This window comes from Thamnophis sirtalis, unplaced genomic scaffold (genome assembly GCF_051295495.1).
Source record: "Thamnophis sirtalis isolate CommonGarterSnake01/CBP01778 unplaced genomic scaffold, rThaSir2_p1.2 scaffold_3, whole genome shotgun sequence".
Lineage (NCBI taxonomy): Eukaryota > Metazoa > Chordata > Lepidosauria > Squamata > Natricidae > Thamnophis > Thamnophis sirtalis.
The window spans coordinates 150,463,927-150,479,655 of NW_028261383.1; the positions used below are offsets into that span (position 1 = coordinate 150,463,927).

Sequence of the window (15,729 nt, forward strand, 5' to 3'; positions counted from 1 at the left end):
TAGACTTTACCAATCAAGTGATCATATCCAGAACATAAGTTTGAGTCCAATTCAGATTTATCTCCTGCAAAAACAAAGCTTTTTATTAAGTTTAAATCTTTCAAAAATTCTATAATAATTAAACCATTCACAATTAAATCTCTCATTACTTGTTCTCTTATTTTACCTCAAGTACTTTTTCTTCAGATATCAATGCATTGTGATATCATCCATTTAAGTTCCAATTATTTCTATGTATTGCTTCATGGGATAAAAACCATAATGGTACCTTATCAGTCAATCTGCTTTTGTATTTCAGCCATAGACAGCCTCTCGATTAGGGATTCTGGATTTCTTTTTAAACAAACAAGCAAAACCTTGAAAATTCCTGATTGAGCCATTCAAGTCATTATTTAAATCCTCCACCATTAAAAGAATATTTTCAAATCTATGTTTAGATAATTTCTGTAATAGCAGAGTCCTCTTGCAAGCTCATAAAGACACTTGGAGATGTGACAGATTGAGACCCTTGCTCTCATAAGGGAGTTTTTAAATCAGTGTTTCTCAGTTTCGGCACTTTTAAGATATGTGGACTTCAACTCCCAGAATTCTCTGCTGGCGGGGGAATTCTGGGAGTTGAAGTACATGCATCTTAAAATTGCCAAGGTTGAGAAACATTGTTCTAAATACCCCATACTGCTGGCTTCCTTTAGCATTCACACTCATTCTGGGACATTTTCAACTTTAGCAAATACCTTGTCAGACTAAGCTGCTGAGGAGAAGAAGATGTCAGAGATGTTTCTATTCTGCTCCTCACAATTTAAAAATCAGTACAGAGGGCCTTGTATTGGAATAGACTAGATTGGGGCAACCAAGTAGGAGTGTGGAAAATGAGTATCTCATTATCATTTCTTTTTCCCTTTCTCCATTGTCTTCAGCTCTCAATTATAATATTAGGATGCATATTCCCCTTTCCCATTCTTGATTCCTTTCATAAATTTCTTTCAGGTAATATCTTTATGAGGGCAATGTTAATGAGTTGTAGCCGAAGCAGTGACTTTCCAGACATTAACAGTCATTGGCATCCTTCAGTCTCAAAAGACTATGGTATTGTGCTCTGAAAAGAGGTCCTAATGCAGCATCTGGTGTGGCTAATCCCTTCCACACTGAGTGTAGATACATTCTGTCCCCTGCCCAGCCCCCAGATTTCACTGGTTCCGGGACTGCCTCTTTGCCTCAACCTGCCGAACAAGTGTCTCTTCGAATTGGAGAAGCCCATGCTACGTCTTTAGCCTCCAAGCTGAACGATCAGAGGCCAAGGTTTCCCAGCTGTTAATGTCCATTCTCAAGGCCTTTAGATCTCTCTTGCAGATATCCTTACATCGCAGCTGTGGTCTCCCTCTGGGGCGCGTTCTCTTCCCCAATTCTCCATACAGGAGATCTTTCGGAATTAGCAGGAATTAACATTAACAGTATATTTTTAAAAATAGGTTGTACCTGGCTCAACAGCAGTAACTATGAGAGGGATCTAGGAGTCCTAGGGGACAACCACTTAAATATGAGCCAGCAATGTGCAGTAGTTGCCAAAAAAAGGCAACACAGTCTTAGGCTGCATCAACAGAGGAATAGCATCAAGAAATAGCATCAAGATCATATGAGGTATTAGTACTGCTATATACTGCTTGGTAAGACTCACTTGGAATATTGTGTCCGGTTTTGGTCACCACAATACAGAAAAGATATTGAGACTCTAGAAAATATCCAGAGAAGAACAGCAAAGATGATTAGGGAACTGAAGGTTGAAATATATTGCAGAAATTAGGTATGTCTAGTCTAATGAAGAGAAGGACTAGGGGTCCTTCCAAAGACTGGTAGCAGTCTTCCAACATTTGAGGGCTATCACAGAGAAGAGGGGATTGGCCTTTTCTCCAAAAGGCCTCAAGGCAGGACAAGACGTAACAGATGGAAACTTACCAAAGACTTACTCTTCTCATCAAGCACATTGCCCTCCCAGATTCAAATTTCTGGATGATCACCGAGAACCCAATTTTTGCAGGTGTTCCCGAGTTCAATTCAGTTGAGCCCTACACCAGGAAAGAGCTGGAGTTCCTTTCACTGCCTGATATCATCCGAGATTACCAACTCCTGGCGACAGAGGTTATTCCAGAGAATCCACTCCTCTACCTGTATCCTGACATGCCAAGGGATGAAGCTTTTGGTTCTTACTACAAAGAATGCCAGAAAGGTATTAGTGACTGCCAGTTTTTCCTTGGGCATTCTCCACTGGGACTCTTATTTATACCCTGCAATTCAGCTGAACTGCATTTTCCCATGAATGAGTTCAGATGTATTCTGATATTTCCAGAATTGCTATATGGATGTTGAGATCTAGTAAATGTAATTGTTTGGGTAGGGAAGGTTTAAAGTGCATTTTGTCAGAGGGACGATGATGTTGATTATGATGACACCTTATAGAGCAACCTAAACTGTTCCAGGGGGTTTTACAGTTTAAAGGAGACAAAGACGGATGAGGCCTCAGGTATACAAGTGATGCTCTTGGCATGGCAAAGAAATCTTCAATTAGTAAACATGGGATCTTTCCTTGTCATGCCAATTTCAACAATTGAGGCAAAAGATTAGGGCTTCCCCTTTCCATGCATCATTTCCACCAGAGTTCTTCTGAAATATTCATGCTGTTCTGAATAAAATTATAGTGCAAATATTTATCTCCATAGTAAGGATATTTGTTTGTTTGTTTATTTGTATCCTGCATTTATTTTTTTTACAACAAACTTAAGGCAAGCAAACATATCCAGCACACCTTCCTATTTCCCCCACAACAACCACCCTGTGAGTTGGATTGGGCTGAGACAGCGAGTGCCTGACCCAAAGTCACCCAGCTGGCTCTCATGGCTAAGGCAGGACTTGAACTCTCAGTCTCCTTGTTTTCAACCTGATGCCTTAACCACCAAGGAAACTGCGAAGGAAACTGTTAAATCTGGTGCAAGGATTGGAAAGTATTGATAGTGTTGCTGCTTCTCCATCCTTCATACTTCTTCTTTTTTTCCAGTAAGCACAATGGAACAAAGAAAATACCTGAACCGTCGCCTGATCAGAGTCTCTACGTGAGCAATGCCATCTTCTCCTTTCTTTGCTTCTTCAAGTCATTGGTTGTAATTGTCACATGCATCACTCCCAAACTGTCTTCCATTCACTTGAATCCAACATTCTACTGCAACCCCACTTCTCATGGGCTCTGTACTCCGTGATAGACAAGAGAGGCTGAGCTAACGTGGGAATCCTGTTTCATCTCACTGGCCTACAATGGCCTGTTTCATCTACAAAGGCCTTGACTTGGGTCCAGAGTAATGCAAGCAGACAGTGCTTCTGATTGAGTTGCCTCCTTCCTTCTTTGCCACCCTTCTAACCCCGCCCCCACCCGGCAAGCTTTTGAGACTAGATAAAAGAATGACCAGGAAAGGGAAGTTCAGAGAGCAAATAGGACTTTTGTTTATGGAACTCCTTGCTGAGGTTATATGTCCTGCTCAGCTTTTGGGTTGTGTTCTTCCCTGGTTTAATCCCTTAATCCAGAGGCCAGCTAGCTGGACACCTTTGGAATAGACCAGGCAGCTCCCCATCAAGCCATTGCTGCCTGTGCCTTCCACTCAAGGAGGTGCTGTGTCTAAGTCTTTTTATGCAAATCAGTTGATTGGCGGGGAACACCCGAATGCAGGTTTAAAAAATGGGAGAAATAAAATCTGAACTGATTGTCTAAATCTTAAAAGAGATTTTAAGTTCAACTGAATTTCTCTAGCAAGAGAATTCCCCAACTTTGGTGTCATGGCAGAGAAGATACCGTCTCTCCCCTGCCCCCCATCTCAATTATGGATGCTACTGAAGGTGGTAGAATGCTTCTTTTTTCCTTTTTCCTCTAATTCATCTAGGCAACCAGCAGAGACTCAGACGCCAGATGTGCCAGTAAATGAACTACTCCCTATAAGCAATGAGTTGGTAGCTGATGGACTGCAAAATCCTGAGTATAGAGAGGATAACTTTCTGCTTATCAAGGAAGGTAAATAATGTATCTGGGCCCTCTTAAATTGGGCAGTTGTTGTCCCAGAAGTAATCCTTTTGAGACTGTGTCCCAGAGGAGCTGTTTTTGGAAGGATTTATACTCCTTGCAGACAGCTGGTCATTAACGACTCAGTGACTCTCTAAAAGAATGCAAATGACAAGCTCTTTGCAAGGAATATAAATCCTTCCATTCCCCACCATCCAGTCCAAACTGAAGAAGCTTCTTGAATGAGAAGCCAAAAGCAAAGAAAAAACAAGAAAGTCCAGTTGCCTCCTGAAAAAGCACCTTTGGGACAAGCTGGATGACTGAGAATCTCCACAGATGTTTTGAGACTATGGTTGCAGAATTGTTTGTTTCTTTCCATTTCCTCTCTTTTCGTTTGGATTTCTCTCATTTGTCTTTCTGAGTTTATCTTGGCTGATTTGCTCTCCCTTCCTCTTTTTCCTTAGATCCTTTTCTTTTCCAGTCAAATGAAGAGGAACAGGAACCTTCCTCCCTTTTTGATATGCCAAACTTGCAAGTGGATGATCCAGATTTCCAATCCCTGCTCACTGTTGACAATATAAGTAATGACACTTCTGGAGATGAAATTGACGATTTAATGAAGCTTTATGCTAAGGTAGAAGTAGGTCAGTGCCTGTAGGACACACACACAATTCTCTACATGTCCTTTGTTCCTCCCATTCTTTCTTGCCTATAATATACAATCAAGGGCATCGACATATCGGTAAATATACTCTGGTTTCTTTTAGCTTCTCTCCACAAATCTTTGGACAAACATTTCTCCCATAAATTGCCACTATTTAACCATTTAAGTTCTTTCTTTTCTTAACAGCTATTTCTTTAATCGTGCCGGGATTGGGGCAAAACTAGGGATGAAGGGTTGGACAACCTCTGGAATTGTTGAGCCCTCCCTCCCTTCCTCCCTCGCACACGCACACCTTTATAGAATTCAGGAAAGATGAAATTCGTTGATTTCCAAAAGGCTTTAAAAAAGCAAGTTTGGGGAAAGGAAATATAATGTACTAGAATCTAGAAAAGGAGTGGGGGGGGGGGAAAGACACCCAGAAATATAAAAACGATGTGCTCTTTCAATTATTTGGGTAAGATGGGGAACTTTTGAATTAATGGTTCAGCATCCATCTAATTTATTAGCAGGTGTGTTGGTTTTAAAAAAAAAATATCACAGTTGCTGCTTGCTAGAATTAAGAGTTACCATGACAGATATCAATGACTAATATTGAGTTTTCATTTCTGTTTGGCTTGCCTCTCAGCTGTAAATTTGTAAATAAACAGTTGCTACAAAATACGGCTTTGGTCTGCATTCTTTATAGGAAGCTGACCCAGTCAAGCTGTTCTGGAATTTACCATCATTTGGAGAAGTGGCAAGGACGAACCAGATCAAACTGTACTTTGGTAACATTGAATAAATACGAGCTGCACACATGAATCCCTTTCCTCAAATACATGTGTGTAATTTTGCTATCCTTTGGGATCTTTCTGCTTTTATTCACTCCTTTTATTTAAATAAAAACATTCAGATCATTGTCAAATTCCTGGTTTCTGTCCTGTCAAGCATGTGAGGCACAGTCTGTAGATACAGATGTAGAAGTCTGTGATAATAAATTATAGGGGTGATGTCATTGGCCTACTAGTGCAGCACAGCTGTCACAGCATTATGTCTTCCAAATTTTAAAACTTAAAAAGTTTGACAAAATTCTGATTTATTATAAAATATTGAATTATAAGTGTTAATGTGGGACACCACCAAAGGGAAGGTTCCAGGAAAATGTTGTGAGAGTCCAGGCGCTCTATCAATGATGCCCCCATAGTTCCCATCATCCCAGCATTGTATAAAAGATGTCAATGACAGCAGCTCAGTTACATTAATTTTGCATAGTGCAGCACTGGATGAGTTCAGGCAGCATTCTGCTCTGCCCCTGGAGTATACTAGAGGGGAGGGGGAAGTCTCTCACCTCTATGTCCTTTTTCCATTTATGGAACTACTGAATTCATTTCAAGTACACAAATATAGCTTTTTATTGCAGTCAATCATACAAAATACTTGTCATAATCCTTCAAAAAAGGATGAACATAACATTTTACATTGTAAATGAAAGTGTGAGATTCTTGAGTGATCCCCCCACTTTTGATATTAATAGTTGGCACTTAGTTTTCCTATACGTTCTTGGTCACTACTGTGTTTCCCCGAAAATAAGACGGGATCTTATTTTCTTTTGACCCCTGAAATAAGCACTTGGCCTTATTTTTGAGGTGCAGGAAGCAGCAAGCGTGGTCACCTCATGGCTGCTGCTGTGTTGCAATATTTTCGGGAAGGGCTTATTTTTGGCGGAGGGCTTATTTTAGCACATGTGTTCAAAAGCCCGATTGGGCTTATTATCCGAGGAAGTCTTATTTTCAGGGAAACAGGCCATGCATGATAGGAATTGAGCCATATAAATAGAAATAAATACATTAAATAAGTATATTAAATAAATAAGAGCACATAATGGATACACCCTGTTTCTCCCAGGTCCCCCCCCCCCCCCCGGCAACTTCTATGTCTCGTTGATTTTTGCATTCCCAGGGAATTGAATTGTATTTTCTGGATAATTTGTGTTAAGTGCGTGAAGGTTTATAATGGAATATTCTCTTTCCCGCCCCGGCATTGTTGTAACTCAGATAGTTACATCTCAATTCAATGTGGCACAATGGGAAAAGACGCGTGCCACCAAAATTGCAAACAACTGCAGGCGCTGTAGGATGACATCTGCTACATGCGATTTCTCCCATTCTTGCAATTGTTTGGCTGGGCTGTTGCTTTCATCCTGTGGTTAGAGAAGAACATAAGTCTGCATTTGACCCAATTATCAAGGTGTCAGCCCTTGTGAATGTTCATCCCAGCAACACATCTGGGTGCTCAAGTGAGAGAAAATTATTTGGCACGACTGGACCGGTGACAAAACAGCTGAAGGGGGACATTTGGAGCTATAGGTCCTGTTGAGGAATAGCCTGACTTCCTTGTGTTGACAGTGTGAGAGTGGCTATGAAAACAGTAGTGGTGTAAGGGATATAACTTTACTCCAGCAGTGAAATTCAATTTTTTTTACTACCGGCTCTGTGGGCGTGGCTTGGTGGGCGTGGTGTGGCTTGGTGGGCGTGGTGTGGCTTGGTGGGCGTGGCAGGGGAAGGATACTGCAAAATCTCCATTCTCCTGCAGCGCACATAGAACATAATTCAGGTAATGGTCTTTTCCACCCTACTCTAGGGGAAGGATACTGCAAAATCTCGATTCCCACCCCTCTCTGGGGCCAGCCAGAGGTGGCATCTGCAGGTCCTCCGAGCTACTCAAAATTTCCGCTACTGGTTCTCCAGAACCTGCTGGATTTCACCCCTACTTTACTTCTATAAGAGCTTTCCTAACATTGTTAATGCCTTCTTGAAAAGTAGTCCAGTAGTGACAACCAATCCTTGCATTATTACAGTATCCCTGTAATCTCTTCCTTTTGCCTCATAAACATACTTACTTCCCGAAGGAGCTTCAACAGATTAGTCACAGCTGTTCGGAGCCCAGTTGTAGTATCTGACTTTGCATACTGTGTCAAAAGTTCCTGATAACGGTGAAGGCCCCGACGAATCTTCATCAGACACAGCTAAGGCAGAGAGAACAAAAACTGTGGGTCATTTTAATTTGATTCACAAAACACTTGGAGATCCTTCAATAGAGGGAACTTGTTCAAAGCTACAGGCTTCCTTGTATGGCCCTCCTTACTCAGTTGGGGAACCTGTGTTATGGGTTCTTTTAACTGAACCCAATTTGGTGGGCTCGACCCAAAAGAGCCAACAACACAGGTCCCTAGACAACACACAGAAGCACTTCAATACTACTAAACATTAAACACTCTTCTCCACAGCTGCTCTTCCTACTAGTACTCCTTGTGAGTACGGCTAGAGAAAAACATCCCATTCAAGGTGCCCCATGCCCCCTCCCTTTTCTCTTCCTCCCCCTCCCCAGAACCAGCTTTTATAGGCAACCTCGCCTTGCTAAGGTGAGGAGAGGGCTTAGACAGGACAAAAGCAGCACAGGTGCTGCCAATCTTCTGGGCAGCCATTCTGCTCTCACACTCTGGTAAGAACGGAATGGGTGTTCTGCTTTCGGGGGGGGGGGTGGCTCCAACGTGGCAACTTTTAAGATTCGTGGACTTCCAGAATTCCTCAACAAGCCAAGCTGACTGAGGAATTCTGGGAGCTGAAGTCCACAAGTCTTAAAAGTTGCCACGTTTGGAGACCCCCGACTAAATATGAATGATGAGGTTTGACTAGGGCTGCTTATTGAAGAAAATGAAATCAGATATGTAGTAATTTTTCTCTTGTCATGCAAAGTTGGAAACCTTCTTCCATCTTGGCCCACTTTCTTCTTTGATTGCTAGCTATAAACATTGTCCTTCCCATAAAAATGGCCTTCACATTCATCAGCTCAAAGGACAATACCAATAGCACTTAGACTTATATACTGCTTCACAGTGCTTTACATCCCTCTCTAAGTGATTCCTGCATGTATGCCACAAAGCATTTAGTATTAGCCAGATTCCTCAGGCCCCCTCATGAAGACTCTGAATGAGATGTATTCTCTGCATACTGTATTTCTGTAGGGCAAGTCACCTTTTAGAGAAATTTGGCATACCCATAATAGATTTTTATGCAAGAAATCTCCAGAGTCACCTTAGTGAGAGGGATATTGTAGATATTTAATAACAATAGAATAGAATACAATAGAATACAACAGAATGGAACAGAATTCTTTATTGGACAAATGTGATTGGAGAAAATGGATTTGTCTCTTGTGTATAAGCTCTCAGTGTACATGTATGCAACAAGTGATAAATCATAATCATAATTTTTTCCTTGAAACACAATTTAAGCACTATTGTTTTGTTTCGTATAATTAAATCCATAATAATTTACAATGTCTTCATAGTACCATTCAGCCTTTACTTAAGTAAATATAAAGTCTGTCCGCATAGCTATTATTTTTGTACAGTTACAACTGGATGATTTTAGAAACTCTCTACATCACTAGTGGAGAAATGTATTAAAAAAATAAACAGTTATAGTCTTAACTGATTTGCAGCTGTTCTTGGATTAGTTAAAAACCACCCAGATTACAGAAATCACAGACTCGTAGAATGAAGTATTGCTTTACTGTTTGTGACATTTTTAAGCTTTTCAATATGGCTTGATTTGGATAGACATAATTACCGTGCTATTCTTGCTCAAGGAATCTGGATCACAATGATCATTGCATTCAATCCGCCGAGGCAATGAAATATTTATCCGTTTTTCCTAGGGGGGAAATACAGAGGCACTAAATATAAAGATGTATATTGAGCATACTTGAAAAAAATAAATGTTGGAATACACCCATCCCTACCATATAAATCTTATCTTTAATCTTGTTCACCTGTTTCTTTTTCTCTTCTGAAATTATAATTAGTAGAAAATGTCTGTCTATCCCCCTCCACTTGTTTCTCTGTGTGTATCCAAGTAAAGATTGTTCAGCCATTTTTCAAGCATTTGGATAAGCACAAAATTAAATGATCCTTCCCAGCTCTACATTTCTAATCTTTTTTGAGTAAGACTAGGGAGACAGAAGCTCACAGAAGTTTGGACCAAACACACTTTCAGAACCAATCCACTTCACAAATGTGATGGTCATAAAATGAGGAGAGACCCTCCCCCAAATTACAGCTTCCTTGAGTTCTCAGCGGGAAAAAGGCAGACTAAAATTTAATCAATGTTTAGAGTGAGAAAGGTCAAATGGAAAACGTGAGCAAGATATTTTAATTTCAGCAGTTCTAAGAAATGGATCTAGTCACATCTGTGGGTTGTGACAGTTTAAGAAAAGCTGAACTGCGAAATGTGGTCTTGCATAGGAGCATAATCTGCCTCTGAATCTAGTCACAAGTGACAAATTAACAGACACAGAGAGATGGATATATGAATACAAGTGATCAGAAAAATAAAAAACAGGTCTCAGATGACAACTCAAAGGTGAATCCAAAGGTGAAAATGGGTAGGTCAAATAGCTTAATAGTATGTTTATATTTGCTCTTCACCGAGGCCTTCAGTAAGGGAGGAGACTTTGACTATATCATACTTCCTATATTTTTCTTCATTTTTTTATGTTTTATTGTAATTTCTTGGTTTGTTGTGAGCCACCAAGAGTCATTAAGAGTCACTGGCATAAAAGTTTAATATATTATGGTTTCTTGCAAAGTCAGCTGCATGTTTAGACTGGAGGTATTTTTATCTGGCTATAGACATAGATAGGCAGATGATGATGACGATGATGATGGTGATGATGATGATGATGATGAAGAAGAAGAAGAAGAAGAAGATATACACAGCAACATGAAATCACAGCTGCCGGTTCTTTAGCTGATGTTAACCCTTATTCACTTCAAGCCCTTCCCAAGAACTTAGGATCTCATAATGTATTGGCATGGTATACATCAGAGGTGTCAAACTTGTGGCGTCATGGCAGTGTCACATGACGTATTTTTCCTGGGCATAGGTATGGCCAGTGTGTGACACATCTGACCCACGGCCTGGGACTTTGACAGCCTTGGTATACATGTAGGTCCAAACACTGTGGTCTTTTGTAATTGACAAATTAATATATAATAATATGTGTACTTAATTAAATTAATCTATTAAAACTGTCATTTTAATTCAACTATATTAATTAAATAATGATAGATAGATAAATAAATAATAATACCAAACAACAGCATCCGCCTAATCCATCCCTAACCCTTGGGAAGGACTATAAATGCCAAAAATGCCAAATCCAGTCTAAACATCTAGCTGACTGTGTAACCAATCATGATTATCCACCAGAAAAAGAAATAATATCCAGCAAGATGTCATACACATGGCGCGTATTTGATTTAGGATAATTGGCTGCAACTTAGCTACAGATGAACGTCAGACACCTAAAAATCATTTTATCTCATATTCACGGGGCCTGAATATTTTCAGTTATGCTACATCAGTGTGGCTAAGCGTTGGGGAAAGGATGTTTTTTTCCCCCTTAGTCATGTGGACCCAGGGACAAACAATGCTGCAATACTAGAGTAACAAGTAGGGAAAAAACAGCAGTTTCATCAGAGCATGTGGTTTCAGAATGAAAAGCAACAAGATCGAATATGAAACTTTGAAAAAAGATATTAAGTTATAGGTGGCGAGAGTTATATGAAAAATATCTGAATCAGATTTGTTTTATCGGGGACAAGAATGTTCTAGATAAGAGCAAAAGTGGTTGAGATTTTCAGTAAACCGTTTTACGGGAAAATACTTTGGAACAGCTTTCTCAACATTTGCTGTCAAATTGTGGATTTTGTTTCACTTTCTTTCATCAGATGTGCCGATGGGTGTACAATATTGGGAATTCTATTCTGTATTCACTCTTGGTTACATTGGTTCATGGGTATTAGGCAAGATGGCTGTGTGATTATGACCTTTCACGTTTCGTGTGGGAAAAATTAAGGGAAGCGGTTGGTAGATTCCCCTAACATCACCTGCATCAACTATCTTCCTGATGGATACAGGTGGTTCTCAACTTATGACCATTAATTTAGGGGCCATTCAAAGCGACAACAGCACTGAAAAAGTGACTTACAACTGGTCCTCACACTTAAGACTATTGCAGCCGACCCATGGTCACGTGATCAAAATTTGGGCATTTAGCAGTTGTTCATTTATTTAAGGCATTTGCAGAGTCATATGATCGCCATTTGCAAATTTCCCAGCCAGCTTCTGACAGCCATAAACAATGGGAGAAGTCAGATTTGCTTAATAACCAGAAGATTCACTTATAATGACTTTAGCGATTTGTGTAACAATGGTGGCAAAAATGATCGTAAAATTGGGTGCAGCTCATTTAACAACTACCTCGCTTAGCAACAAAAATTCTGATCCTGAGGGCTGTTTGTATCTCTCAAAGCCTGTTACTGAGTTACCAGATTAAAAGGACAGTAGATCAAGAAAGGAAGAGGCAGACAGAAAGAAATGGAGTAAACTATTACTCCATGACCATCATCCCTTTGAGGGGGTTGGCAGAAGAGTGAGGGGGCTCCTATTCTTAACCATGTGTCTTTGTGGTTTCTGGAAAACAACAAGAACCATATTTTCATAGTAGCACCCCCAACTTGTCTTAGCTTAGGTGATAAGAGGGGCTTGTGTGGATATTTGAAAGTTAGTTGTGTGGAAATTAGGTTTTCTTTCCTGCAGTCCAAATTAAAATAACCAGAGAGGATGGATGAATAATGAATGAGAATGGATGGATGGATGGATTGGGGAGAGAGAGGGAGCAAGAGAGGGAGAGAGAATGAAGAAAAAGATCTGCCTGGCAGCCTAAAATTGCAAGTAGGGCTGCCAAACCCATCCTCAGCTTCATTGTGTAAATTTTTAGGACATAAGCTGGGAGAAACATAAACATGGTATTTTAACACTGAGTATAGTATATAAAAAGGGCATAAGGAATCTTTTAACAACTAGAGAGGCATCTTTATGTTGGAGGCTATAAGAAATAGTCCTTATTTGGAGCCAATTTGTGGCAAGTGTGATTTTAAGACATTCCCAATTCTTGTCTGCTTTTCTTCATATTTGAATAATGCTTCAAGCCTGCTCTCAAATCTTGTCAGTTTTCCCACTTTTCAATATTTTCTCCTGTTAAAACCCTGAAAACAAGCCGCCTCCTTCAGCCAAATCCTTGTCCTTAAGCAAAAAGAAACAACTCAGTTATGGGGTTCTTGTCTGCATGAAAAGCATCAAGGTCAGAGAGCACCAAGGGCCCCACAGTTCAGCCCTGAGCTAGAAATATTCTCTTCTATCAATAACTCAATTGGAAGTTGCCTTCCCTTTATCTTGCTCCTTTCCTTACTGAAGGGATGCATAAAGAGCCCAGGCTGATAGGCAGCTGAACCTTCCAATAACTGACAACTCTAGCATTATTAAACATGAAATCCAAATTAATCATGTTAGCTATATTTGGTGCTAGAAGCGTACAAGTACATTAAATAAAATCACATTTGCTTCTGACCTGACTTCACCCAAGGGGGAAAAAAGATTCAATATGGAGCCTTTTTACTCTTGTATGTCTCCTGATCCGGAAGATGCCACACACCCCAGCCTTAGGCTAAGGAAAATCAGACTAAGCATGATCTCCAGATTAGAAGATGTATTTAACATTTCACACACATCTTTCAAACTCTTAAATGAAGTCAGGAACTATTTGCATTGCAGGGGGGAGAAATGCCCATTGGAGAATTTTCGGATGCAGTATGAATGGGGTTGGCATTTAGATCAGAATTTTCCAGATCCCAACCCCACTCTTACAACTCTTATGGCCATCTTTTTGCAGCCCTCTAAGCCATTTCTTTGCTCAACCAGAGTTTATTAAATAAACTACAACTAACTGGTTTGGCACAACATGGCAAATCATAAACCACAGCTTGCAAAAACTCCAGGGATGCATCAAAGGTTTTCAGTGTAGTGCCTCACCTCAACGAGGGAGATCTCAATCGTGATGCCCCACCATAAAACTGCAACCCCATTCAGACCATACAATGGAGAGGAAAGCTCCGTCATTTCCAACGAACTAAGCCCCAAAAAACATTTCAGTTTGGCCAAAGGATATTTAAAAAACCCTACATAATTATATTCATGATGAGGTTCTTCCTATCACTCTATCCTTTTTCTCTGCCCAGATTTCCTATCTGGAATTTGGACCCACCGCAAAGAAGCCAAAGCATTCTCCTACTCACCACTTTCGTTACGTTCAGCTTCTGCAGATGCTTGAGGATATCTTGTGAGGCAGTTTTGCAACCCTGCCAATCTATATCACTTTCCCTGGGCAGCCTCATTCCTCTGGAAGCAGTAAAGAGGAGGAGGAGGTAAAAAAGGCTGCTCTGCAAAGGATGCCCTGCGTTGAGCATCATCTCTGAAGATTTTAGGCTGAAGTTGAAGTGATGCTGAAGGACCTTGTTTGATACTGGGAGTCAGAGGAACCAGGATCATATTTATCTTGCTGCTATAGGTGACTCAGGCATATAGCGGGGAATTCCACCCCTGGGGAGACAGGTGGGGGTGGTATTGCAACTGCACTGATGTCAGGGATCAGTGTGGCCTGATATGGCCAACAATTAGGGTGACAGAGCTTAGTCCACCAGAAAAGCAGAAGTGATACCCATTTTTGGGCTCTCCAAAGATCAGTAACCTCAGAGATCAGCTCATTTGCCTAATGATGCCTTTGGGTAAATCATAAATCCCCATTTCTCTCCCTACCTGTAAACATAAACACAGAGAAAAACCCCATTGTATTTTTGTGATCCCAGCTATTATCTTTATCAGAATTAGAAAATGATTGTGGGAGAGGAAAACAAGAATCTAATCTGCTGTCCTCTGACTGACATTAAGCCAGAAAACCTTTTGCTTCTCCTTGGGGAATTGGATGGTTTTTCTGTCCACCCCAAGTTAGATTATTAATGTTTACACATTTGCTCTGTTCAAAAACAGAATAATATTTAACAATCTGAGTTAAGAAAATATATAAACATATAGTGAGTGTCTGCAGTGAATTCCTAGTGTGTTCAGAACACTAGACAGAAAAAGAAGAATCTAACAGTTCTCAAAAATAAATTGGCAAAAATTCAGGGTCCAAAAGATCAGAATCCATCTTATAACTCATAAATATCGTTCATAAATACAGCCAAGCAAAAGAGACACAAAGGTCACCTATTGTGTGTGTGTGTGTGTGTGTGTGTGTGTGTGTGTGTTTATTTGTTTCATCTCTTTTTCTAAAGTAGTTATTACAATGAATCTGATATCTCTCTTCCAGGAAAATTCCACAATTATTTCCAAAAATTATAGTAACTATTTTTAAACAATCCTGTCTCAAAAAGAGAAGGCACTTGAAAAGATCCCTATCTAGAATGAGGGGGGGAAAGGAAGAAACTTAAGGATAAACCCAGATAATTGACTGAATTTACATACCACACTAAACCATAATTTGGTTCTTTATTCTATTCTATTCTATTTTCATCCTGCCTTTGTTATTTTATAAATAACACAAAGCAGCGAACATACCTAATGCTTCTTCCATTTCCCTCACAACAACAACCCTGTGAGGTAGGTTGGGCTGAGAGAGAGTGACTGCCCCAAAGTTACCCAGTTGGTTTTCAGACGAAGGTGAGACTAGAACTCACGGTTTCTTGTTTTTAGCTTATGGCTTAACCTCTGGCTTTTAAAACAATTTTAACATTGTATGTTTGTTTGCTCATTAGATTTATGTGCCACCCATCACATCTAGAGGTTGAATAAACCATAATAGCCTCGTTCATACCTTGTCCATAAAAAGCTCTGACTTATAAATCAGAAAAGTTGGATTTATGCATCACATTGAGACAAAAGGAAACAAGAGATATTAAGGAGAACTGTGAATCTGGTCAGCATATGTGAAGAATTCATGAGGCATGGGCTGCAGGCAAATATCAGAAGCGTTCCTGCATCCAGCCTCTCTCCTTATTCTGGCATGATATAAAGCCCCTCTGAAGATATATAAAATCCCTTAGGCTTTGTCCCCCATTCCTTTGGGGGGGAATCAGGTAGCTGAG

General features: G+C 40.2%; 2 protein-coding genes across 3 annotated transcripts in view; one reads left to right on the forward strand and one right to left on the reverse strand.

Annotated features, from left to right (window-relative positions):
* The window catches only part of STAT2 (signal transducer and activator of transcription 2), a 41,077-nt gene extending 35,470 nt beyond the window's left edge, over positions 1 to 5,607 (forward strand). For both annotated transcript variants that reach the window (XM_087710402.1, XM_087710403.1), the window contains exons 21-24: positions 2,036 to 2,224; positions 3,050 to 3,104; positions 3,924 to 4,051; positions 4,504 to 5,607. In XM_087710402.1, the coding sequence (XP_087566528.1) occupies positions 2,036 to 2,224; positions 3,050 to 3,104; positions 3,924 to 4,051; positions 4,504 to 4,697 (566 nt within the window). In that variant the 3' untranslated portion in view covers positions 4,698 to 5,607. The remainder of the gene's footprint in view (positions 1 to 2,035; positions 2,225 to 3,049; positions 3,105 to 3,923; positions 4,052 to 4,503) is intronic.
* Positions 5,608 to 6,685: 1,078 nt separating this feature from the next.
* IL23A (interleukin 23 subunit alpha) lies at positions 6,686 to 13,980 on the reverse strand. The gene is made up of 5 exons (XM_087708261.1): positions 13,882 to 13,980; positions 9,314 to 9,397; positions 7,538 to 7,707; positions 7,035 to 7,098; positions 6,686 to 6,882 (listed from the first exon to the last, which is right to left on the reverse strand). The coding sequence occupies exons 1-5, from the start codon at positions 13,978 to 13,980 to the stop codon at positions 6,748 to 6,750; spliced, it is 552 nt and encodes a 183-aa protein (XP_087564387.1). The 3' UTR covers positions 6,686 to 6,747.
* Between the last annotated feature and the right edge of the window lie 1,749 nt (positions 13,981 to 15,729).